The 27,195-nt window shown below is 42.3% G+C and overlaps 1 protein-coding gene across 1 annotated transcript in view; it reads right to left on the bottom strand.

Annotated features, from left to right (window-relative positions):
• Positions 1-3,445: 3,445 nt before the first annotated feature.
• dcaf5 (ddb1 and cul4 associated factor 5) overlaps positions 3,446-27,195 on the bottom strand; it is a 68,224-nt gene continuing 44,474 nt past the window's right edge. The window contains exon 9 of the mRNA XM_039742286.1: positions 3,446-5,348. Coding sequence (XP_039598220.1) covers positions 3,870-5,348 — 1,479 coding nt within the window. The 3' untranslated portion in view covers positions 3,446-3,869. The remainder of the gene's footprint in view (positions 5,349-27,195) is intronic.

Raw genomic sequence — 27,195 nt, 5'->3', positions numbered from 1 at the left:
ATCTCAAACATCAACACAGGTTTCACGAATCCCCTACCAAATGGCATATAACAAAGTGCATGGTGCACTGCCAGCATTAACGCAGAGGTCTGCGTTGATAAGTGAGATTTCAGCTCATACAACATCACAGGCTAAGTTGAGGTGTTCTTCATCTGCTAAATAGTCGTTCTGTTTTATCCACACATTCGGAAACCTTTACAAAGTCCAAAGAACTTCTGTTATAAGTGAGGAGACCCTCCCAACATGAAGTGAGTCTTTGTCAAGTGATGGATCTACGAGCAGCCACACCACCCAGTAAAGTGCCGTTAAAGAACCAGTTCAGTAGTTTTAAGTGTGTGTACCAAGGGGGGTGTTATGACAGGCGGCTGGTAGCCTCTCCATATTCTGTGACTTAATTCAATCTGATGACCCCCGTTTTTTGATATGGCCACAGAAAGATGAAGTCACCACTGCTGTTTTTCTGCAGGTATCTCCACATGTCTCTGCTTTAACAATTATCAGGGCAGCTCCTTGTTTGGATAAAGCCGTTGTACGAGTCCCATCTTCATCCTTGAATTTCTGCCCTAATTTATGATGCTGATTGCCTCAATGAAGACTAGATTAAGACCCCCTGACTTCCTCTCACTACCCACCAGGCACACTCATCATCGTGTCAGTAATACTTCAGGTAGAGGGAGTGAAGCAGAAAGAAGTCCAGTGCTTCACATCGCCATCTTTCTTTGATCGTCAGCGTTTCATGATACTGGAAATCTAACAAAACAAACGATGAGTGCAACCTCACAGCTGTGGGAAATCAATGACAGTCCAGTAAACAAACGTCAGCTAAAGGTTTTAAAAGGACTGCGACACTTGGTGTGTAACAGTGATGTGTATCTGGGCCAAATAAGAGGCCGCCATCCCCTTGTGTTCATCATGACTTGCTTTAGCACCAAAGAGGGTAAAAGTGATTTCTTTAGGGCTGATAATAAGAATTGAAGTGAGGTTGAGGTGGGTGCTGTTAATGAGAACTTTAACTTTTCCTGGTTTTAGCCGTTTTTTTTTTTTTTTTGCATTTTCAAAGGGCCCTTTGTGAGCAGAGACCCCACCTGAGCCCCCTGCTTGACCATGATGGCAGATCTAGCCAAGGCCCCAATACTGCCGATACTGCAATTGTGGAGACATTCATAAAGACTTGTATTCTTTGCCATGGCTAGAAATGCTGATGTGTCTGTTGGCGTTTTCTTTTTAATTACACCTTTTTTGTAGAATTTGCTCCTTTAATGGTATCCAAAAGATAAGTAACAAGCAGTGCAGACAAGGGTGCAAACAACACTGAATGCTAAAGGGAGCGATGACTGGACTGCCATTTTCACTTATCAGCTCATTAACAACATCTCTCACAAATGAGCAGGCAGGTAGCTGTCGCACTGACGTTGCTGCTCTCCTTTAATGTTCAGGGTGGCTAACGTTTGGATACAATGAAGTGGGCAAATTCTGTAGGTTCACCTTCACAAAAGGATAAGGTGTCTGTGTATTTGGCCATTTGCTACATTTCACCCATTCCAACAGACGACACATCACAAACATTTGGAGTTATGCACCATAACTCCAAATGTTTGTGTTGCACCATCTGCTGGAATGACAACTGCAATGCACTTTATTACTACAGTAGATGGCACACTGCAGACATCAACACTGAATGTGCTCAGGCCTTACTTTGATTTCACTCCGTTTTAGATGGGCAGCATGGCTAGCATGGAAATAAAATGCTAAGGTCTGTCACTCAACTGCTCGGCGACTAGCGGGGCCAGAGACCTGATCTTGGTCTTAATCGAAAGCCTACAACTCTGTATGTTCTGAAATTTCTTGGTGTCTAAAGCACAGTCCCCACAAGCCCCTGGGACACGCTACATGTGTGTTCCCACTTCATGTTTGGACAGTTTACTGTCGTTCATATCTGTTTTTAGCTTGTTGAACCACAAGTCCATATTTTCACTAGTTAAAAAAATGGCAAAAGAAGCTAAGACAGTTAAAAGCTTGTCAAAAATATGAATATTTTGTATTTGTTTAGTGTAACAGACTATAAAGGACAGCCCACTAAGCTAAGAAATCTAAAAAAAAGTTAAATTGAGTCACTGGTTGGAATAAAAGCCTTGTAGCCTGAGGGGAGTCCAGGACTCAACTTTGACCCCACTCTTTAAATAATCTGTTTTGTGAGACAGAAATAATAAAGATGGGGCTTGAATAGCAGGTGTTGCCCCAAATGTCTCTCTATCAAAACACAGTCTGTCCTCAGAAAGATTCCAGTCATTAAATGCTGAAAGAGCCATTGGTGACACCCAAGAGCTCGACATGTAATGGCTAGTGGCAAATCCATGTCTGTTCTTCCTATTCAACTGCACACATGGATTTAAAAAGGCAGGAGCACTAGCCGCAGTCTGTCTCCGATAACATGGGCCTGGGACAGCCTGGCACACGTCTTCCGTTTCCTGACAGTTTTCTGGTTTCCATGCACAAGCAGCACGTGGAACCAACAAAACAGCAGTTTTTGAATAGTATGTGGTGGGGGAACAAAACGCCACTGGGCTCCCGACCTGCGACACAGTGGGACAGCCCTGTCATATCTTAGTCCAGGATGACAGAAAACCGCAAGTGACATCACACAAATCAGCAGCCAGAGGACAAGAACATCTCAATTAATGGGAACGTAAAATGTGAGCCACCTGATAAGTGCAGAAAAAAAAGTTTACCATTTCACAAGTGAAATTTGTTTCTCCACACTAAAATGCAATTTGACCAAAATGGGGCACTTCTGGCTGAGCAGGCGATTATCTTAAAGCAGCATTTTCAAAGCTGTGGGCCACAGCTGAACTATGGTCAACACCCTGCGTCCCCCCACCCTACTGCACTCGATCCTTAATGGCAGGTGGATTATGGCCATTCCTGGAAAACCCCACCTTGATGATCATGCTCGACTCTTCTAGTGCTCTGGGACCCCAACCCCACTTTCACAATCATGTTTGATTCACCATGGATTTGGGCTTAAACCAATCCCCCCCAGTGGGCTCACTGAAATATGATATCACCACCATGGGGAAGCACCGTTTTAAATAACTGGCTAAGGTGAAAGGTTGGGGTTGCGTCATACCTCAGACAACTCATGTAGCTTTCTTTGTAGTTCTCCTAGAAATACCGACTCGGCAAATCGAATACAACACCGGTCTGAGTGACAGGGTGTGTGACTGTTTGCACGGAACATGCATGTGTGCTAAGAGGTGGAGAAGGTGACATGCGGCGACAGTCATGAAAGGAAACGACGGAGGGAAGGCTGAAGAGGAGCCGATGAAGCTCAGTGTATTCAGGTGAACGCCAAGGAATGACAAAGACATTTAAATAGAGATTTAATGCACAACTTTCAAACAGAACCACCATCAAAAAAAAAAAAAAATTCACAACTTCCCCAAGTCGGCTCCTCTTTGTTTTTGTTTCAGACCATCAACAGCTTTAGAACTGAACTTCTGCTGGCCCTTCAAGCTGGTTTTTAAAGCCACATGTGCAACATGGATCATCCTCCTCCTCTTCTGATTGCTCTCTGGGTGGGACGGTGGCAACTCAAAGCTCAGAAAAATGGAAAACAAAATAAAACAAAGCCAAAGGCAAAAGAGAGGCCGGCGGGGTAACACTACTAGTCCTATTAGCCTTCAGCTTCTTCCTTATCTCACAGCGACACTAACAAGTTCATCTGTGGGCTCCTTTCTGCCAACCCCCCAACACACACACTCTCCTATTGTTCCTGCTCCTGCTACAACATGGCGGCTTATAAGGTCCTTTCACTCACCATCCAGGACAGCCATAGCTTCTGACACACAAGCGCTCACGGACAGCTGTCATCATGTTTTGAATATTTTTTCTGAGCGGGGGCTCTCAGAGTCCGTGTCATCCGGCCACCCTCGAGTCCGTTTCAGCCTGGCCGAGCTGGACGAAACCCCCACTGATGCCTGGGATGGCTCTGGCGAAACATCACAGTGATCTGCACTTGAGTCTGTCTGGCTGGCATTGTCCACATCGTTGCACAGTGGCTGTGTTTTCAAGAAGGAGCACTCTTGATCTGGGCGATGTCGCCCATTGGCACCTGAGCAGTGCTTTATGGGTGATCCACAGTCACTGCCCAAAGGTGGACAGCTGCAGCTCTGTCCCCAACTGTCACTGTCCAACTTGTGCAAATCGGCTGAGCCTCCCTCGCTAAACTGCAGGGAGCCTGGGGTCCCATTGCCATTCACTGTCAGTTCGTCATCAGGGTCTTTGAAGTGGCAAGGAGGAGGAGTAGAAGGAGAGGGGCCGTTTTGTCCTGAGGAAGGTTCAGTGGAAAAGTCTCTCTCCTCCTCTTGGCTTTGCATACCAGTGTCCTTATCCCCCTGCCCACCGTTGGAGAGGAGGTCAGGAGACGGTGTGGCACTTGTGCCTGGTGGGGTGTCGGGCTCAAACTGCACATGGTCATTATCTCTGCTGCTCCTTGTTTCCGGTACTCTCCCTAAGCCATCTTCCCCGGAGGACGATGACGAAGGGTCTTCAACTTTAATGTCAGGGTACCCACAGGAGTCCAGGCCCAGGTAGTGGGTTCTGGTGGACCCTGAAGCAGCTGACTCTGGTCTCTCCTCCCGATAACGGAACTTCACAAGGCGCCGCCTGGCAGCATTGCGTTGCCTCATGGTGGACCGTCTCTGCTCCTCTTCTTCCTCTTCCGCCTCCTCTTCCTCACTGCTACTGGAAGATGTTGGACTGGACGTGCTAGATGACACATTGTCCCTCGGACTCGGCGAACGTGGCCTGGGAATGGGGTCCGGCCAGTACCCACTGGAATCAGAGGAGTCATTAATCAGATCGAGCACGCTGATGTCCCGATAGGAGGGCCGACGCCTTTGCCTCGTCTGTTGAAGTAAGGGAGTAATGCTGCTCCGCGTCAGACAAGGAGAGCTGGCCGACTCCGGAGGAGGTGAGGCCACTGATGATGAAGAGTGCTCGGAGTCACTTGGCCGCCTTGAGCCAAAGGCAGAAACGATGGAAGCATCAGACCCTCCTCTCGTCCCACTCCGCCCTCTAGCATGAAGCTGCAGAATGGTACCCTCACTCAGGTCGCTGTCCGAGTCTGAGCTCCAGCCCTCAATCTCCCGGCGCACAAGCGAGTCAAAGAAGGCCATCATACGAGGATCTTCCTGGATAGACTGGCTGACGTAGTCGTGGGACAAGCCACTGCCGCTGTTAAGCACGAGGCTGATGTACTCCTCGTGTGTGTACAGGCTGCGACTTTCATCCTCCACGCGTCCCTCCAAGTCCCCCGTGCTGCCGGGCTGATGGTAAGGACTCCACACCTGCAGGACACAAAGTGAAGAAGAGATATTGATCTGTCTGGGGGGCACAGAAAACATTTCTATAATAAACATTTTAAAGTCCCTTCCGTTTAAAGATCCCAGAGTTCAGTGGGAAAAGGATCTCTTAGTCAGCATCTCAGAAAAGGAGTGGAAGGCAGCAATGCACAGAATTCACTCGAGCTCCATATGTGCAAAGTATACAATTATTCAACTCAAAATTATATATTTAGCACATATATCTTGCTTAAAATTGTCCAAAATGTTTCCAGGGCAAGGTCCAACCTGCGAATGTTGCAATCAAGTTCCAGTCTCACTGGGTCACATGTTTTGGGCCTGCACCAAATTGACATCATTTCTGGACCAAAATGCCTTTCAGACAGCCTTGGTGTCACAATCCCTCCTAACCCATTAACAGCTGTGTTTGGTGTTCTTCCAGATGGGCTTAAAGTGGAGAAGGACAAACAAACTGTGATTGCCTTTACTACACTACTGGCATGCAGACTTATCTTGCTCAACTGGAAGAATCTAAACTCACATCTGTTAAGTTAGTGGGTAACTGATGTTTTATACGATTTGTAATTGGAAAAAATCAAATTCAGACTTACAGTTGTGCTTGAACGTTTGTAAACCCTTTAGAATTTTCTATATTTCAGCATAAATATGACCTAAAACATCAGCAGATTTTCACTCAAGTCCAAAAAACAGATAAAGAGAAACCAGTTAAACAAATGAGACAAAATATTATACTTGGTCATTTATTTATAGGAAGATGATCGAATATTACATATTTGTGAGTGGCAAAAGATAACTTTTGATCATTCCTGCACACCGGCTTGGAGGAATTTTAGCCCATTCCTCCATAAAGAACAGCTTCAATTCTGGGATGTTGGTGGGTTTCCTCACATTAACTGCTCGCTTCAGGTCCTTCCACAACATTTCGATTGGATTAAGGTCAGGACTTTGACCAAAACATTAACTTTATTCTTCTTTAACCATTCTTTGGTAGAACGACTTGTGTGCTTAGGATCGTTGTCTTGCTGCATGACCCACCTTCTCTTGAGATTCAGTTCATGGACAGATGTCATGATATTTAGCTTTAGAATTCTCTGATATAATTCAGAATTCATTGTTCCATCAATGAAGGCAAGCCGTCCTGGCCCAGATGCAGCAAAACAGGCCCAAACCATGATACTACCACCACCATGTTTCACAGATGGGATAAGGTCCTTATGCTGTAATGCAGTGTTTTCCTTTCTCCAAACATAACGCTTTTCATTTAAACCAAAAAGTTCTATTTTGGTCTCATTCGTCCACAAAACATTCTTCCAATAGCCTTCTGTTTGTCCATGTAATGTTTAGCAAACTGCAGACGAGCAGCAATGTTTTTTTTGGAGAGCAGTGGCTTTCTCCTTGCAACCCTGCCATGCACACCATTGTTGTTCAGTGTTCTCCTGATGGTGGACATGAACATTAGCTTGTGTGAGAGAGGCCTTCAGTTGCTTAGAAGTTAACCTGGGGTCCTTTGTGACCTCATCGACTATTACACGCCTTGCTCTTGGAGTGATCTTTGTTGGTCGACCACTCCTGGGGAGGGAACCAATTGTCTTGAATTTCCTCCATTTGTACACAATCTGTTGGACTGTGGATTGGTGGAGTCCAAACTCTTTAGAGATAGTTTTGTAACCTTTTCCAGCCTGATGAGCATCAACAACTCTTTTTCTGAGATCCTCAGAAAGTTCCTTTGTTTGTGCCATGATACACTTCCACAAACGTGTGTTGTGAAGAGCAGACTTTGATAGATCCCTGTTCTTTAAATAACACAGGGTGCCCACTCACACTTGATTGTCGTCCCATTGATTGAAAACACCTGACTCTAATTTCACCTTCAAACTAACTGCTAATCCTAGAGGTTCACATACTTTTACCACTCAAAACTATGTAATAATCGATCATCTGCCTTAATAAATAAATGACCAGGTATAATATTTTTGTCTCATTTGTTTAACTGGTTTCTCTTAATCTACTTTTAGGACTTGAGTGAAAATCTGATGATGTTTTTAGTTCATATTTATGCAGAAATTTAGAAAATTCTAAAGGGTTCACAAACTTTCAAGCATAACTGTAGAGGATCTGTGCAGGATCTAATTAATCAAATTTTAGAATACTGATTGTATGGAATGTTATATGCTTTTAATAAATTCAATAAAAAGAAAAAAGGAGGCAGCCATGAAGTTTAAACAACACCTGACTGTGACCTGGGTATTTATAACTGCTCATGAAATTGTCAATTTTTTGTAAAATATTTTAGACATGCTGAAAACTCAAGAAATCATTTAAAATATGTAAATATATATGAATAATTGGAGGTAAAAAAAGCAGCATATAATCTGTCTATGTATTTAAAATGCTTCATGTCTTGTCTTTAACATGAAAACTCGCACACCATTGGGCTTCAGTCTCATTTGAGAGCTTGTGCCATGATACATGTAACGCTGTAGCAGGGCTACATAGTAGTAATAGTGTTGTCTGTGTTCGTACCACGTGCGTCTTGTTTCCATCGTCCCGTTTGCTGTTTGTGTGTGTCAGTGAATGCCGTCCCCCTTTGGAAGGAGACCGCAGCCCCAAACCTGGAAAACACCGGTTTACAATCAATCAATTATATCCGTCACAGGACTATAAAAACAATCAAGAGGGGAAGAGAGAGGAGAAAGGAGAGAGAAGGAGACTTTCATTTCACGACCACTAACCATCTGTACCTGCTGTATTCCACATTTCCATCCAGTTTGTTTTTCATTTCACCAGACTTACTCCAATACCTTCATCACGTGAGACCCTGGGGTCGGATTTCATCATCCACCACGCGCCGAGGATACACGGTGAGGCTGTTCCATTTTGTTCCGGGAAATACAAACGCTCCATATATTGGTTAACCAGTCATCTGCATTCAGGACAATTGTTACTCGGACTCAAGTTCACGACCGTTCATTTCCGTATCTCATTCATTTTTGTTATTCATGTTGTTTGTTATATGTTACATGGGCAAGGGAGTGTTTGTTGTCACGTTGTTTCTTTGGTGGAGGGATATATATATATTTTTTTGCTATTTTGTTTTTGTTTCATTTAATACAATTTATCAGTTTAAGTTTACATATCTGCTTTTCTTTTGTGCTTATTTACACCGTCGATTGTGGGGAAAAGTTTAATTTGTTAAAGGTACGGCTTGATAATTAGATCCGACTTCAGTAATTTATCTAGGCCACAGGTTTTGGAGGTGTAGCTGCCGGCCGGGTAAGGGGTCGGTCGTTACAACGCAACCCACCAACTGGCCATGCAGGCTGCCTTGGTCACGAAATGTGGTCTCAGGTCCTCCTCACAACAAGCAGTAACTGACAAGAAAACAACCTGCGAGCGAACTCTACTAACTGTGAGGCAGACTGCACTTCATGTATGACCGCCTGCAACAGAAGACACACATGACCGAAGACCTGCAGGTGCGGGCCTCTTCCAACACTTCACTGGGCCTCAGGTCCTCCGCACAGTGAGTGGCAGTGCAGCTAGGAGAGCGGCTGCACCAGTACATGACACATATTTTAGGAACAGGGCCATGGTGATGATGGGTGACAGCGAATGACACTGGAATCCACCCAGCAGAGTGCCCTAGGGTTCTGTGTTTCGTTTGAGGGTCACTAGTGAGGTATTCAAGTTACAACATGTTAACTAAAGCGGACACTCGATCCTTACACTTTGGATCTTCCTGCACCATCTTCTCAGGGTTGGTGGGCTCCACTCGTTCACATTTGGGTGTTAAATGCTTCCACCAATCAAACTTTAAGGTCTTGTAATGGTTTCATAACGGCCTGTCACCGCACCGTAAACAGACCTCAATTTTGTTTTGCAACACCCTTACGGTTACCGTCAACTGTGTGCCCACCATAATGAGGGCCAGACAAGCTTTAAAGTGTATAAAAGGAGGGAGGCTGCAATTCAGCCAAAGTGCCACCCACCAGCACTGCATTGCGTGCGTGTGTGTATGCGTGCATTCTGGAGACTCGCGTCTCCCACTTCACTTCATGACAGGTGATGTGGTGATGCACTGCAGCGTTATGAGTCGCATTTGCATTCCACCCTCAGCCTCCAGCCTTACAGGTCACTCATTGTTGTAGGAAATATTAGATTTACGGCATGAAATTACAACAAACTAAATTTAAAAAAATATATATATATATATATATATATATGAGAGAGAGAGAGAGACTGAGTTTCCAGCAGTGACTTTCAAGTTCAGTCCTGTGACCCATGGCTGCAGGTTTTTGTATGAACCTGCTTTGCAATCTGTGAGTAATGAATCAGTCTTATTATTTATTTAGCTGTCTGCTTTAAATGAAATAAAACCCGCTTTTTCAGGGTAGCTGAAGCCTATCCCAGCAAGCAATGGGCACAAAGCAGGAATAACATATGGACAGGGCGACAGTCCATTGCAGGGTAAACACACACACATTTTACAGTCTGTTAAAACAAACGACTGTACCCGCAGGTTGTGTAATCATCACATCCTGCTGCACCTTCAGGGATATAAACAAGACCACCAAATCACTGAACTTCCACTTTTATCTTATTTTGTGAAACTTGTAAGAATTATTTGTCACTTGCTGTTTCTTTCACATTTTCTGTGGAGTTTGCCCTCTTCTACTGCATTGTATTCAGAAAAGACGAGCTGAGCAGATGACAGGACGAGCAACACACCATTAGCTTTGCTACTACCAACCTATGGGCACAATGGTCAAAAAAAAAAAAAAATGCAAAAGTATAAAGCAGGAATTCTTATCCCTGTAACAGAGTGTCTGGGAGGGTTTGGGCGAGGTATTGAACACATCAACATCTTTTTCGGTAAATATATTTCCAATGAGTTTATTCACATGAAATTCTCCAGATCGCATTGATATTAAATCAATAAATCCACAAATATAAAGAATTCACAACATTAAAGGCCATAAATAAAGGTATGTGTAATAAAGGGAAAAAGTTATGAACACATTAAGAAAAAGTAGCAATAGCAGCATGTAGTCCACTGAAATCCACAAGTAGTCAGAAAGTAATGCCACCTTCTACCTGGGTAAATTGATATCAGCTGGGTCAATACGTAATGATAGCCTATATAAAGGGGTTTTGCTGTCAAGGTGTCACACAAGAAACACATCCTGCTGGCTAAAGGCAAAGAGCCCCTTGAATGGGGTTGAGAGGGTCTTGGAATGAATCTGCTGTCACTCACCAGAATGAGACATGACAAACTATCAGTTGTTCTGAGAAAGAATATGAAGTTGTCAGAATGGCCCAGTCAATCACCTGACTTAAATCCAATTGAACATTTGTGGAAGGAACCAAAGATGAGGGCCCATCGGAATCTTCAGGATTTAAAGCCAGTCACTTCAGAACAGCGGGTCAAAATGACACCTGAGCAGTGCAGACGAGCAGCTTCTTCATACAGGGAGTGTCTTGAAGCTCTCGTTTCAAAGAAAGGCTTCTCCACTAAGTATTAAATTAGACTGTTCATTACTTTTTCCCTGCGTCATTCCACACACACCTTTATTTATGGCCTTTAATGTTGTGAATCTTTATATTTGTGAATTTCTTGAATTAATACCAATGTTGGATGAGAATTTCATGTGAATAGCCTAACTGGAAATACATTTATTGAAAAACTTTACTGTTGACACGTTCAACACTTATTTTCCCCACTATACATAAATGGTTATTTAATTGTTAGAATACCAAGTTTGTAGTTTCTGAATTTGCACGAAAAGTAAACAAACTGGGCCTGGTTAATTCGGTTCCGAATCTAAATAAAAGAATAAATAAGCAATTACAGGGTCCCCCAGGACTGACCCTTGGTTTACAGCAGATGTCAAAAGCCAAGCCGAGGGTCCATTTGATTAGTCAGACTGGTGACAGCAAGGCCACCTGGTGCAGACTTCACTTGTGCAACATGACATGCCCAGAGCATCACTCCAGCGTGTGCCCGTCAGACAGCCGAGGGTACTGTTAATGGTTCCTCCTCTGTCTACACAGACTTGGGCTTTTTATTCAATCAAATGATGTTTCCCATTTTAATACAATCTTATGTACCAAGGCAGTGGAGAGTGGCGATGTGCTCCATGTTGGACGGATATAAAGGTGCATTTTACACATGTAACAATATTAATGCTGCTCCTGTCTTTACGTTTGAAAGCAGCATAGAAGGGTCCATGCACAACAGGGGGTACACACATTCCAAAGGGCAAAGAATAAAGACTAAGACAGTGAGAATGTTGTTTCACTGATTATTAAAATGTTGATGTCTCCATTTGCTGTCCACCAAAGCAGACAAGTCTTCAAATTTACACTACCACTAAATTAAAGGAGGCAGGATTACTGAGGGATCACACAGCAGTCTGAGAAGCAACAGCCCCTCCAGCCACAGGCTCAGCAAAATCTTCACATCTAAGCAAGCACCCACTGGCCTTGTAGTATCCGGTCGATCCTCTGACAGACACAAAAAAAATGAAAGACTCCTAATTAAAGACCACAAGTCAGAGGACTGACATGTCTGGGCCCAAGCAGACAGAGCTGGTCCGAGATTAAATCAGAAGGCAGGAATGGACTTGTTCTGGATAGGGGCCAAGGGGGTCAACAGGCAAGGCAGATGTGCACTCTGCAGGGCCCCCGAGAAGACACATCAGCCTGCACAGAGCGCTGACATGACCTGCTCTGAACCGCTTCCACTGATCGGAATACAAAAACACGCAGCTTGTTTAAGAGCCCGGAGCAGAGGCGCACTACAAAATCCAACTCTGCCTTCACATGGTGGGGGGCCGATGAATCAGAGGAAGGTAGTCAAGCTCACGTGGGGTTCCTCTGACATCACCCCGCATTGCTAAGACATGCAGATTAGGTGGCCCGTGTGTGTGTCTTCCTCTGCCCAGCGGCTGCTCCTGCCTCCAGCTACCCTGCCCTATATAAGCCAGTTAGGAAGATGGATGGCAGTTGTGCCCCCTCATCATAGCACTGGACACCAGTAACCTGTTTCATGTTGATTAGAGCATTTCACTCCACTTTGAATTTAAAGATGGTAATTTGTGGGGTCCACTTCTCCACCATGTCCTGCTGATTGCTGCTTCATTGGCACAAACACCAATTGAGAATTTTGTCAAAATTGTTTTGTAAATGTAACTCCTGAAATGGGTAACCAACCTCACTAAACACAATGTGAAATAAACAAGACACTAGTGTGTACCCCCGCCTAATTTCACTTTATAAAGTAAAAATGATGAGCAGCAAGAACACCTGAAGAACACCTCAATGCAGCAAGAATGCAATCTGAAACCCACTCAACAGGAAAGCAGGGGGTTGTGTTGGGACAAGAGATGAACAAGTTGTAAGAAGCCAGAAACACTCTACGCAAAAATAAAAACACCTATGAGAGAGGATTAAGTAAAGGTGCACAGGGTGGCGGCAGCGGTGAGGGGTCTGACATAACTGATATTCTGAGATGCTCCCCAGATCAAACTGTGTGAATAAAAAACAAATCACAGTGATAATAATGGTAATTTAAAATGGTCTGGACCACGGTGGGCATCTTTTAATAGCAAAGAGAAGTTCAATTTTCCTCGAATCATCCATCACCTTGAACTGTGTTCAGAAATCTCAAATATCTCCCACCTAGGACTACAATTTCAGCAATGGGATCAAAGAGCTTAACTTAGGCGTTCAGGTGGTGCGCTGACTGGTATGGTGGTGGCACCACGGTGAAGTCAGGTGAGAAGAGCCGATTCCAGGTCCGGCTACTGCTGGTATTCATGTGTCCTTCTCCTCGTGCTGGCGTGTACATACGTAGGCCTTACATCAGAGCCAACAGAGAGAACTGAAACCTTTAACAGGCATCAGAAGGTGAAACGGGATTGCATGGCGCACCAGTCTGCCCATTACTAGAAAAACTGGGAACGAAGGCTGGTGGGAGCAGTTCATACACCTCTCTCTGTCACTATGTAGTTCAAAGCATTATGCTCATCTTGTACAACTGCAGGACTCCCAATTGCTACAAAATGTAGTACCAGTGGAAGATGTTTTGATACCTCTGGGGTCAGGGTTTGGGTTATCCTCACAGGACTATAAAGGCAGGGATATCAATCCAATATTCAACCCACTGCTAATATTACACGTGGCAGCCATGATGAGCGGCCTAGCTTCAGTGGGTATGCTGGTCGGACCTTTGTAATAATCTCGTTACAGCATCTGAACATTTCAGGGCAACATGAACCTCGGAAGAGCTTAAATGGCAGTTTACATCTCTGGCATTTGGCTCTCATGTCCAATTGGCTAAGACTAACGACCGTGGAGCTCACCAGAATGGAATAATCTGCAGGCTTGTTTAGAACAAGACCCATTAGCTTCTTCACTACACCACATGCAGTACAGCATGGCTTGTGTCCACAAGCGGGCAGCAGTGAACAGAAGACGCCTGCCTGTACTCTAGCAGCCCCAGCTGCATGGCATGCAGTTTCCCAGACTGCAGTAGGCCGACAGTTGTCAGGAAAGCCCAGAGGCAAGTGATAAAATACGACTACTCGTCTGCACTTGCGTCTGCTAGCAAAGATTTAGAAAATCTAGGGACATAACCACATAAAGGCAAAAACACCTAAATAAAAGGATAATGTGAACTAAATCGGTCAAGCACTTTGGTGGGCTTACTCACGTTTGATTTTTTTTATAAATGCACTGTATATACAGTAAGGTCCATAAATATTTGGACAGAGACAACTTTTTTCTAATTTTGGTTCTGTACATTACCACAATGAATTTTAAATGAAACAACTCAGATGCAGTTGAAGTGCAGACTTTCAGCTTTAATTCAGTGGGTTGAAAAAGACGATTGCATAAAATGTGAGGCAACTAAAGCATTTTTTAACACAATCCCTTCATTTCAGGGGCTCAAAAGTAATTGGACAAATTAAATAACTGGAAATAAAATGTTCATTTCTAATACTTGGTTGAAAACCCTTTGCTGGCAATGACAGCCTGAAGTCTTGAACTCATGGACATCACCAGATGCTGGGTTTCCTCCTTTTTAATGCTCTGCCAGGCCTTTACTGCAGCGGCTTTTAGTTGCTGTTTGTTTGTGGGCCTTTCTGTCCAACATTTAGTCTTCAACAAGAGAATTGCATGCTCAATTGGGTTAAGATCAGGTGACCAACTTGGCCATTCAAGAATTTTCCACTTCTTTGCTTTAATAAACTCCTGGGTTGCTTTGGCTGTATGTTTTGGGTCACTGTCCATCTGCATCATCAAACGCCGCCCAATCAATTTGACTGCATTTAGCTGGACTTGAGAAGACAGTATGTCTCTGAACACCTCAGAATTCATTCAGATGCTTCTGTCCTGTGTCACATCATCAATAAACACTAGTGTCCCAGTGCCACTGGCAGCCATGCACGCCCAAGCCATCACACTGCCTCCACCGTGTTTTACAGATGATGTGGTATTTTTTGGATAATGAGCTGTTCCACGCCTTCTCCATACTTTTTTCTTGCCATCATTCTGGTAGAGGTTGATCTTGGTTTCATCTGTCCAAAGAATGTTTTTCCAGAACTGTGCTGGCTTTTTTACATGTTCTTTAGCAAAGTCCAATCTACCCTTTCTATTATTGAGGCTTATGAGTGGCTTGAACCTTGCAGTGCACCCTCTGTATTTACTTTCATGCAGTCTTCTCTTTATGTTAGACTTGAATATCGATACGCCTACCCCCCGGAGAGTGTTTTCACTTGGTTGGCTGTCGTGAAGGGGTTTCTCTTCCCCATGGAAATGATCCTGCGATCATCCACCACTGTTGTCTTCTGTGGACGTCCAGGTCTTTTTGCGTTGCTGAGTTCACCAGTGCTTGCCTTCTTTCTCAGGATGCACCAAACTGTAGATTTTGCCACTTGTAATATTGTAGCAATTTCTCGGATGGGTTTTTTCTGTTTTCGCAGCTTAAGGATGGCTTCTTTCACCTGCATGGAGAGCTCTTTGACCGCATGTTGTCTGTTCACAGCAAAATCTTCCACATGCAAACACCACACCTCAAATCAACTCCAGGCCTTTTATCTGCTTAATTGATAATGACATAACTACGGACTTGCCCACACCTGTCCATGAAATAGCCTTTGAGTCAATTGTCCAATTACTTTTGAGCCCCTGAAATGAAGGGATTGTGTTAAAAAAAATGCTTTAGTTGCCTCACATTTTTATGCAATCTTTTTGTTCAACCCACTGAATTAAACCTGAAAGTCTGCACTTCAACTGCTTCTGAGTTGTTTCATTTAAAATTCATTGTGGTAATGTACAAAACCAAAATTAGAAAAATGTTGTCTCTGTCCAAATATTTATGGACCTAACTGTATCTGGAGCAGAACATGTGCTTCATGTCAATGCAGTGACCAAAAGGAGCAGAGCATTTTAACTCTGTCTGATAAAGCTGAGGTTTGCACGTAGTCAAGCTGATGTGCTCAGGGTGCTATATGACTTGTCGTATGCACCACATGAAAACGGAGGCCTATAAAAAGAGCAAACTGTTGTCAAATTGAAGGTGAAAACTTCCTTTACCACCTTGTCTGAGATGTGGATGAAAGGAGGGCTCCACCTATTGGACACTAGCAAAATACCCGCGCTTCGCAGCGGCGAAGTACTGCCTTAGAATTTTTATTAAGAAGACAATTAAACCTTTTTAAACTGAGGGAAAATATACCAATACAGTGGAACCTCGATTCACGACCATAATTCGTTCCAGAACTTTCGTTGTAAACCGAGTTGGTCGTGAACCGAAGCAGTTTCCCCCATAGGATTGTATGTAAATACAATTAATCCGTTCCAGACCGTATGAACTGTATGTAAATATGTAAATATATGTAAAGATTAAGCACAAATATAGTTAATTACTCCATAGAATGCACAGCGTAATAGTAAACTAATGTAAAAACATTGAATAACACTGACACAAAACACCCAGGCTCCCTGATCAGCTACACGAGCAGGCTCGCTCGCGCTCTCTCTCTCTCTCTGTTGCACACACACACCACCAAAGCCCCCCTCCCTCCTCCCACTACACGAGCAGGCTGGCTCGTGCTCTCTCTCTCTCTCTCTGTACCACCCACACACACACCACCTATCCTCCTCCTCCCCCCCCTCGAGTTTTAAGCACAGCGGAAAAAAAAGGAACATTAGAACAAATCCGAAGTGCAAGTAAAAAACAACCTCAAGCAACCAAAAAAGCAAGATTGCAGGAGATCACGGTATTAACCTTAAAGCCCGATCGCTGTAAACACTTTTTTTAAAGTGAGTTTTAAGCACAGAGGGAAAAAAGGAACATAAGAACAAATCTGAAATTTATTTAAAAACCAACCAACCACAAGTAACCAAAAAAGTAACAAGATCACGCTATTTTAGCCTTACATTCCAATCGCTGTAAACACTTTTAACAAAATCAGTTTTAAGCACAGCGGGAAAAAAATGAACATTAGAACAAATCTGAACTTTAAAAACCAACCACAAGCAACCAAAAACATTGCAGGAGTTCATGCTAATAGCCTTACAGCCAGATCGCTGTAAACACTTTTTTTAAAATGAGTTTTAAGCACAGCGGAAAAAGGAACATTTGAAAAAAGAGAAAAGTAACATTGCACCTAATCGCGCTATGAAAAACTCCATCTGTAAACACTTTCATGAGTTTTAAGCACAGGGAAAAAAGCGAACATTTGAAAAAAGAGAAAAGTAACATTGCAACAAATCGTGTTATGAACTGAAAAATTAACTTTTGAAAAATCCATAATACAAAAACCACCAAGAAAACTAACCATGCATGAGTCGAGTTCTGGCATGAAGTGTTTTCCTTCAGGTGTTTTCTCTCTTGTGATTTCTTGGGTTTCTGGTGCTTTTAGCTGTTTAGCTGGTGGGAGTGAAAGCCTCATGCAGCCATTCCAAAAAGAAAGTTCTTGTGACCCAACCCTTCGTGTTTGCCCTCCACATTACTGGCAGTCTAGATTTGTTTACATTATGCTGCTGGAAAGCACGAGGATTCTCAGATTGGTAAATGAGTAAACTGGTAAACAGTTTTTTCTCCTCTTGTAATTTCTTTCTTTACTTCGATTTCAATTTTCTTCAAAAATTTCTTCTCCCCACTCTTCACTTGCTTAGAAACCATAGTTAACGGCAAAAGCACACAAAATACTGTAGAGCACAAAGAGAGTGCAGGTAACGCATTCACTTCTGACTGAGAACAATGAACAGGCTCTTGCAAGCATGCGGCTCGCTCGCTTTCTCTCACTCTCAGCCTGCCTGTGGTGGGGGGATGGTTTGCTTGCAGTACTGCCTGCAGATAGGCAGGCAAACACGTGCAGCAATCTCCTCCTCCCCCTCCCCAGCAGGCACGTGGCTCGCTCACTCGCTCTCTCTCTCAGCTCAGCTCAGGCAGGCAAGGGAAACTGGCTTGCTCGTATACCGAGTGTGTGGTTGTGAACCGAGGCAAATGTTTGGCGAGCTTTTTGGTCGTGAACCGAGACGTTCGTGAACCGAGGTTCCACTGTAATTATTTGTTAAGGATCTCTTTGTATACCACATTGTTAGTTCGGCTCTCCGGTTGTAGTATAACAAAGCTGTGCGCTGAGCTTACTCTTGAGCATGCAACGTACAGTTGGCCATGTGAAAAGTAATCTTGTCTGAAATCTCACAGCTTGGATTGCTGCTGTCGTAATCGGTTTGTGTTTCATGGTCTGTTTCAACTACGACAGTATTTGCAGGACTTGTGTTGAAGTGACATTCGGCATCTGTCAAGAGTTGTAAGCATACAACCGGTTTCATCGATAACTTTACATCCAGCTTTTGAGAGTTTAAGCATTCATAAACATCAAAGTGTCCACTACTGAAATCGTCACCTGTCAATCTAAGATGTTTAAGAGGCATTGGCGGTTGTCGAAAGGTGTAAAATATTTGGCCATTTCAGTACACTTGAAAGCAACAACCGAACAATTCAGTGGCAGCCTTCGACTCACATGCAGAACCATAGGTGAAAGGCTTAAGCATTTCACTGTTATAGTGCTTCTGTGTAGTATAATTATCTCCTGTACCATCATCAGTCCACACCTTGAACCTGTCCCAGACATTCAATACATAAGACACAATGTTCCTCCGGATATCAAGAGTGAGCCTGCAATATGTAACAAAGAGAATGGAAAAGGCAGGTGCCATCTCCGGGCATGGAAACCACTCGGTAAGTGACAGTTCTTTGATCGATGGTGATCACATTGATAGACATGTTAATGGGGGTACGGTTGGAATAATAAAGGAAATTGGTACCTGAACAATGTAAAGTAAGTCAAAAATACCTACACAATAACTATAATCGTAATAAACGAACAATAAAACAGTGGAGAAGCCATGGATTAAATAAAAAGGCTGTAGTTATCAGCAGGGAGATGTAAATCTCATGGCAAAGCAAGGAAGGGAATGTAGACACTGGAGCGACGGACGGCCTTATATAGGCAGGCATCCCAACGCTGCCTCACACGGTGACCGAGCTGCAGGCTATGGACGTATATTTGTACGTAAGTAGGATTCAGTTAGCGTTGGGAACCAGCGTACCAAATTTCGTGAAGATGGGGCCATAAATAAGAAAGTTCAATATGGTGGACGTTGTCGACTGTTATGACCGTTACGCATAGAATTTCGAAATGAAACCTGCGTAACTGTTGTAAGTAAGCTGTAAGGAATGACCATGCCAAATTTCAGCCTTCTAACAACACAGGAAGTTGGAGAATTAGTGACGATGGAAAGTTCAATATGGCGGCCAACAGTGGCGTCATACCACCGAAATAAGTACGTACATCGGTTTTGGTTAGTGCAGGGAAGCCGCCTACCAAATTTTGTGAAGATGCGGCCATAAATAAGAAAGTTCAACATGGCGAACGTTGTTTACCGTTATGTGTAGAATTTCGAAATGAAACCTGCTTAACTTTTGCAAGTAAGCTGTAAGGAATAAACCTGCCAAATTTCAGCCTTCTACCTACATGGGAAGTTGGAGAATTAGTGATGAGTGAGTCAGTCATCACTAATTCTCCAACTTCCCGTGTGGGTGGAAGGCTGAAATTTGGCAGGTTCATTCCTTACAGCTTCCTTACAAAAGTTGGGCAGGTTTTATATCGAAATTCTACGCGTAATGGTCATAACTGGAAGCTGTTTTTCTCCATTTACTGTAATGGAGATGAGCTTCAACGCCGTGGGGCGGAGTTTAGTGTGACATCATCACGCCTCCCGTAATCACGCAGTACATAGAAAACCAGGAAGACCTCCAAAAGCGCTGAAGAAAACATGCATTATATAATTGAGAAGGCAGCGAAACAATAAGAAGCGGCAGTGACATATACAACCATATTCATGAGTTCTGCTACTTGGAAACAAAGCGATGTAAACCTACACTTTAAATTAAGTTCATAGACAGGCTGCGCTGGCGTTTGTAATTTAGTGCCTGCCCATATAAGGCCGTCCGTCAGCGGCAATCAATAGCAAACTGCCACTAAATATTCACGGGTGAAGGACTGTGCTTATGGAGAGGAAGATGAGATGGTCAGGGTGGTGTTTGACACAAACTCAGCGAAACTGCGAGAGAAAGTTTTAAGTGCCAGGACTAAGGTAACATTAAATACAGCCATGGACATAGCGAGATGGCACCAGCACAGCTGGGAACCTTCGATGCATGTACACGGCGGCTCACGTGAACTGGCGCAGTGCACAGATAAAAGCAACAGTTCCAAAGAGCTGAACAAAACCAATTACACAATTGAAAAGGCAGCAAAAAATATGAAGCGTCTGATACATACAAGCATATTCATAAATCCAGCTACTGCGGAAACAAAGCACACGTTGGAAAAAGTCAATGTCCGCTAAAGGAAGACAGTGTAAAAAACCCGTGCATGCAGTGTGTCAGGTCTCAGATAAAGAAGAAGGCGAGCTGTTTATTGATGCAGTAAGAAGCGAATCGATGAATGAAACCTGTCATCTTTACAACGATTGACAAACAGGGAATGTAACTTGAACACAACACATCCTACAAATCGAACCTGATTGAAAGAAATAATGATAATCAAATCCTTGATGACAGCAACACTCAGTAACACTCACAAAACAAATACTGTATATTGACAGTCATGTTACGTTATTTTTAAAATGTTCCCTTTTCTTTTCTAGCTTTTTAACACACTACTTCTCGCTGCGATCACGCGGGTATATATATATATATATATATATCCCGATCTACATACTCGAATAATGGATACTTTATTAGCCATCAATGATTGTTTTGGTAAAGCCATACTCAGTGTATTCATTAGATGAGCGGTAAAAAGTAAGAGCGAGGGAGGATGACTTATTGAGGCATGCAGGCTGTAGTCGCGTCAACTCTATCTGAATTGCGATCACATTTGAAAAAATATATCTTTTCAAGTTCTATTTAGTCCATATGTGTCAAACTCAAGGGCAGGGCCACATCCGCCCGGCGTAATTATATCCGGCCCGAGATCATTTTATATACTGTATTATTGTTATTAATGGCCGGGTATATGAAGCGCTGGTAACACAATAAACTACAGATCCCATAATGCAGCGCTTCAGCTGCCTTGCGAACACTTACCGTTAATCAAGTCTAGCTTATGATGCTGCAAGTTATTGCGAAGCTAGCTCACCGATGCTGAAGAGAAAAGTTGATTCTGAAAATAGAGCCTTTAAAACCGATGGGAGGCTGAGTATATGTTTACTGAACCCGTGTGTCTCATTTGTGGAGCTAATGTGGCTGTAATTACAGAATTTAATCTAAGGCGGCACTATGAGACAAAACATCAGGGTAACCTGAATGCAATGCAGAAGATACAGAAAGCAGAAGAATTAAATAAGAATCTGACACTTCAGCGGACGTTTTACCCGTGCACAATCACAAAGTGATTTCAAGTGAAGCTGCTTTTATGGGAGACACAAATGCACCTTGCCCCACTTTCCCTGTTGCCAAGTAATGTTAAACCAAGTCGTCACTACGGTGTTCCCAAATCGCACTTTGCTGATAAACTGGCGCACTGCACTGAGTTTGCGGCTTTGGTGACTTTGAAGAACAAAAAGTCCGTCTACATGCGGCTCGAACCTTGTGCATGTTTGGTAGCACATATCTGTGTGAGAAGCTCTTCTCAGTGATAAAGACTAACAAAACAGCACACAGGAGTCGCCTCACTGATGAGCACCTGCAATCCATCCTGAGAATCTCCACAACACAGAACCTCACACCAAACAGAAACGAACCTGTTGCCAAAAAAAGATGCCAGGCGTCCAGCTCTAAAATGACATATGAGCAAAGACAACTGAATGATTTGATTTGTTATTGCTGAAAGGAACACATTTTATTTATATTTCCAGGTTTTGTTATGCAGCATGTTCATATTTGAATTTGTATAATTTTGACAGGATATATTTTTATGGAGAGCAAAATCTTTTGGGATATTTAAAATCTAAGTTTATTTTTATATAAAATTACATAAGAGTAAAGAAATTTGAATGTTTGTTCTTTTAACGTTTACTTTATTTCTAACTTGTATAATTTAGACAGGATATATTTTTATGGAGAGCAAAATATTATAAGTTGTTTAAGGTTTGAGTTGATTTATTCAGAATAATATTCCTGTCTGTTTTACCATTCCTACCAAAGATATTTCTGTCGACTAAATAAAAATTCCTTCTATTTAAAATTTAAATAGAACTTGAACAAATCTGATAGTTCATAATATCCACGCAGACTTGCACGTAAGAGCGGGAGTTTTAACAAGCAGCGTATTGCACTGATACTGAAATAGCTGTGTGTGTATATATGTAGATATGTATGTATATGTATATATATGTTTATATATGTGTGTGTGTATGTATATATATATATATATATATATATGTATTTGTATATATATATGTTTATGTGTGTGTGTGTATGTATATATATATATGTATATATATATATATATATATATATATATATGACAACAACACTCATCACTCACAACAGTGACAAAACAATTACATTGACAATCATGTTACGTTATTTTCAAAATGTTTCCTTTTCTTTTCATTGCTTCTTTAACACACTACTTCTCATGCTGGCTTGGTATTTTGTTAGTATATATATATATATATATGATAGATAGGGCGGCACGGTGGTTCGCTTCCCGGGTCCTCCCTGCGTGGAGTTTGCATGTTCTCCCCGTGTCTCCGTGGGTTTCCTCCGGGCGCTCCGGTTTCCTCCCACAATCCAAAGACATGCAGGTTAGGTGGATTGGCGATTCTAAATTGGCCCTAGTGTGTGCTTGGTGTGTTTGTGTGTGTCCTGAGTGTGGGTTGGCGTCCTGCCCAGGATTGGTTCCTGCCTTGTGCCCTGTGTTGGCTGGGATTGGCTCCAGCAGACCCCTGTGACCCTGTATTTGGATTCAGCGGTTTGAAAATGGATGGATGGAGATATATATATATATATATATATATATATATATGTTAATATATATATATATATATATATATATATATATATATATATATATATATACATACACACACACAGTGGGTACGGAAAGTATTCAGACCTCCTTCAATTTTTCACTCTTTGTTATATTGCAGCCATTTGCTAAAATCGTTTAAATTATTTTTGTTCCTCATTAATGTACACACAGCACCCCATATTGACAGACAAAAAAAATAATTTTTGAAATTGTTGCAGATTTACTAAAAAAGAAAAACTGAAATATCACATGGTCCTAAGTATTCAGACCCTTTGCTCAGTATTTAGTAGAAGCACCCTTTTGAGCTAATACAGCCATGAGTCTTCTTGGGAAAGATGCAACAAGTTTTTCACACCTGGATTTGGGGATGCTCTGCCATTCCTCCTTGCAGATCCATGGTATGGTAAACGTTGGTGGACAGCCAATTTTAGGTCTCTCCAGAGATGCTCAATTGGGTTTAAGTCAGGGCTCTGGCTGGGCCATTCAAGAACAGTCACAGAGTTGTTGTGAAGCCACTCCTTCGTTATTTTAGCTGTGTGCTTAGGGTCATTGTCTTGTTGGAAGGTAAACCCTCGGCCCAGTCTGAGGTCCTTAGCACTCTGGAGAAGGTTTTTGTCCAGGATATCCCTGTACTTGGCCGCATTCATCTTTCCTTCGATTGCAACCAGTCGTCCTGTCCCTGTAGCTGAAAAACACCCCCACAGAATGATGCTGCCACCGCCATGCTTCACTGTGGGGACTGTATTGGACAAGTGATGAGCAGTGCCTGGTTGTCTCCAGACACTGAGGAGAGGCAAGGCACATGACAGCCCTCATGGAGTTTGCTAAAAGACACCTGAAGGACTCTGAGATGGTGTGAAATAAGATTCTCTGGTCTGATGAGACCAAGATAGAACTTTTTGGCCTTAATTCTAAGCGGTATGTAGCTGTATATATACTCCTGTAGCCACAATAAATGCCTTTATTTTATAGACAAACCAGGGATGAACAAGTTCCTTTCTACTGCAGCCACAGCTGCGACACACATAAAAAACATCAATAATAACTCATAAACTTGCTATATTATTTAGGAAAATCGCAACATTTAACTCACCAAAAATTCGGATTATTTGTAAACAAAATCCATCGTTCTCTCCTTCCTCAAAAACAGTTCAATTGCTCTGTCGTACGGATTATCCGTGCGCTTCAGTTCCATTAAAACCTCACTTTCTATCGCCATCAAAGCTAATGCTGAAAGGCGAACCCTCCCTATGGTATTTCTGTCATAAGTTTGATTGCGTTTTAGGGCTGGAAATGTCCGCTCGACAAAAGCAGTGTACACAGGAATGCTCACCGCCAAATATACCAATGTGAACAGCTGCCCCATGCTCTCATGCAGATTTTTCTGATAAAGGAAGTCAAGGAGATCAGTGGGAGATTCTCCTGCAAAATCCATGGCATACATTACAGTCAGTTCTGTTTTTAGCCGAGACAGATCAAAAAGCACTCCGTGGCTCTTGTGTTAAAGTGGAGAAGGCTGCATGCGTGAAATTTTTCTTGTATTCCCGAAACTTCTGGGGCTCGAGGAGCGTGACAAACATCAGGTTTTCCTGGTCTTGAAATATGGTCTGTGTCTTGTAAATAATATTGTCCAGAATCTTGCCATGGAGTTGGCTGTAGTGCACGCGACGATCTTTCGCTCGGAGCGTTTGCGGTGCGTTCAATGGCCTCATAGAGTTCCTCATATCGGATTCTATCCAATCAATGGGTCTGCTAGAGGGCCCTACTGACACCAACTCAAAATCTGATTGGTTGAAGCAACAGGTTAATCGACATTTATTCTGTGTTAGAGTGCCTCCACAACAGATTGTGAAAGCCTCTCTGCCTGGTAACAAATGACGGCTGAAATGTGATTGGTTAAATATTTGAATACGAAACTCCGCCTCACATGGCTATCGAGCTGCATTCTATTACAGTATATGGACGAAAATACGTTCCAGTTATGAACGTAGCCTTCTAAAATGGATGAGTCCCGCTCTTACGTGCACTTAGTGCTGCGTGTGTATTATGAACTATCGTATCTATTCAAGTTCTATTTAAATTTTAAATACAAGTAATTTTTATTTAGTCGACAGAAATATGTTTGGATTTTTTTTCTCCCTAAATAATAAAAACCATCATTTAAAAACTGCATTTTGTGTTTACTTGTGTTATATTTGACTAATGGTTAAATGTGTTTGATGATCAGAAACATTTTGAGTGACAAACATGCAAAAGAATAAGAAATCAGGAAGGGGGCAAATAGTTTTTCACACCACTGTATACACACACACATATACTATGGGGTGCCAAACAGGAAAATACGTTGATTTTCTGAATATATAAAGTCGGCGTCAGTCAAAACTTGAATATATAAAGTTAGCGTCGGTATATATAAAGTCAAAACTTGTTTCTGAATATATAAAGTCAAAAGCTGAATGTATAAAGTCAGCGCTGGAATATATAAAGTCAAAACCTGAATATATAAAGTCAGCGTCGGAATTTATAAAGTCATTCCTGATTATATAAAGTCAACATCGGAGTATATAAACTCACTCCTGAATATATAATGTCAAAGTCAAAATATATTGATTGAAATGACTCTGAACTGAACTAAGTTAACAAAAACGTATTCAGAAAAATAAGTTAAAAAAACACTTTTTGGTTAATGTTTTGAAAATTATGCGTGTGCCCTGCCCAGGATTGGTTCCTGCCTTGCGCCCAGTGTTGGCTGGGATAGGCTCCAGCAGACCCCCGTGACCCTGTGGTTGGATTCAACTGGTTGGGAAATGGATGGATATTCCAGCGCTGACTTTGTATATTCCGATGCTGACTTTATATATTGAAGTTTTGACTTTATATATTCCAGCGCTTACTTTATATATTCCGACGCTGACTTTATATATTCAAGATTTGAGTTTATATATTCCAGCGCTGACTTTATATATTCCGAAATATTCCAACGCCGTCTTTATATACTCAGGTTTTGACTTTATATATTTGGGAATGACTTTATATATTCCAGCGCTGACTTTATATATTCAAGTTTTGACCTTATTTATTCCGACAGTGACTTTATATAATCAAGTTTTGACTTTATATATTCGGGAATGACTTTATATATACAAGTTTTGACTTTACATAGTTAAATTTAGTCATCATTGCATAACTTTTTCTTTACCATAGAAATTTAAAGACTAAATTCAACTTCCATTCCTGCCAAAGATACTTCTGGCGACTAAATAGAACCTACTTATATCCAAATTCTAGCTATTGAGCTGTCGCCTGCCTGCCTGAATAAGTCACCCTCGCTTCGCTCTTACTTTTTACCGTTCATTTAATCATGGCTAGTGGCGGAAAAATTATAAAATGGAAGGAGAATTACACTGAGTATGGCTTTACCAAAACAATTATTGATGGCTTAATCGATTATTCAAAAAGCTTCAATTGGTGATCTGTTTTTCTGTGTTAACCTCAGATTTTTCATACTTCTTCTCAAACCAAGGTGCGAGGGTAAAATGAATCGGAAGCGCTGATCAATGTAATCGTGTACCAGGAAATCATGCATTGAGAGAAGTTCCCTTTGCTTGGAATGCAAAGTGTGATTAAATGCTGATTTTAACGCTGTTATGGAGCACATGCACCGAAGCTTCTCAGCTGCGCTTGTGCTAAGAAAAGGAAACATTTTAAAAATAACGTAACATGTTTGTCAATGTAACCTTTTGTAAGTAGTGCCTGGAGGATTCAGTGTGGAGAAACTGTAGAAACAGCGTGTGTATTAACTTGTGGATTTTTCTGTGAGTATTTGGTGGCAGCGTCACAAAGTCGCTTCCGTAACACTGCGATAGCTGCGGAGCTCAGAGCGAAATGAGGTGAATGGGAGGGGAGATGATGACGTGACTCTCCCACCCGCCTTAACTGTCAATCCCCCACAAACACAGTCTCGGAATTTGCATAAGCACAGCCCCTCACCTGCAATTTTAACTTAGTTACAAAGTGATCAAAACTCTCGTTTATATCCTGCGTCTTCTAATTAAACTTGTATCCCGCATACCCGTGGCATGACAAACGCCAGCGGCAGCCTGTCTATGAACTTAATTTAAACTTTAGGTTTACACCGTGCTTTGTTTCCGAAGTAGTAGCACTCATGAATATGGTTGTATATGTCACTCGCTCGCTTTTATTGTTTCGCTGCCTTCTCAATTATATAATGCATGTTTTCTTCAGCGCTTTTTGGAGCTCTTCCTGGT

This window comes from Polypterus senegalus, chromosome 18 (genome assembly GCF_016835505.1).
Source record: "Polypterus senegalus isolate Bchr_013 chromosome 18, ASM1683550v1, whole genome shotgun sequence".
Lineage (NCBI taxonomy): Eukaryota > Metazoa > Chordata > Cladistia > Polypteriformes > Polypteridae > Polypterus > Polypterus senegalus.
This window is presented reverse-complemented; position numbering and strand designations above follow the sequence as displayed.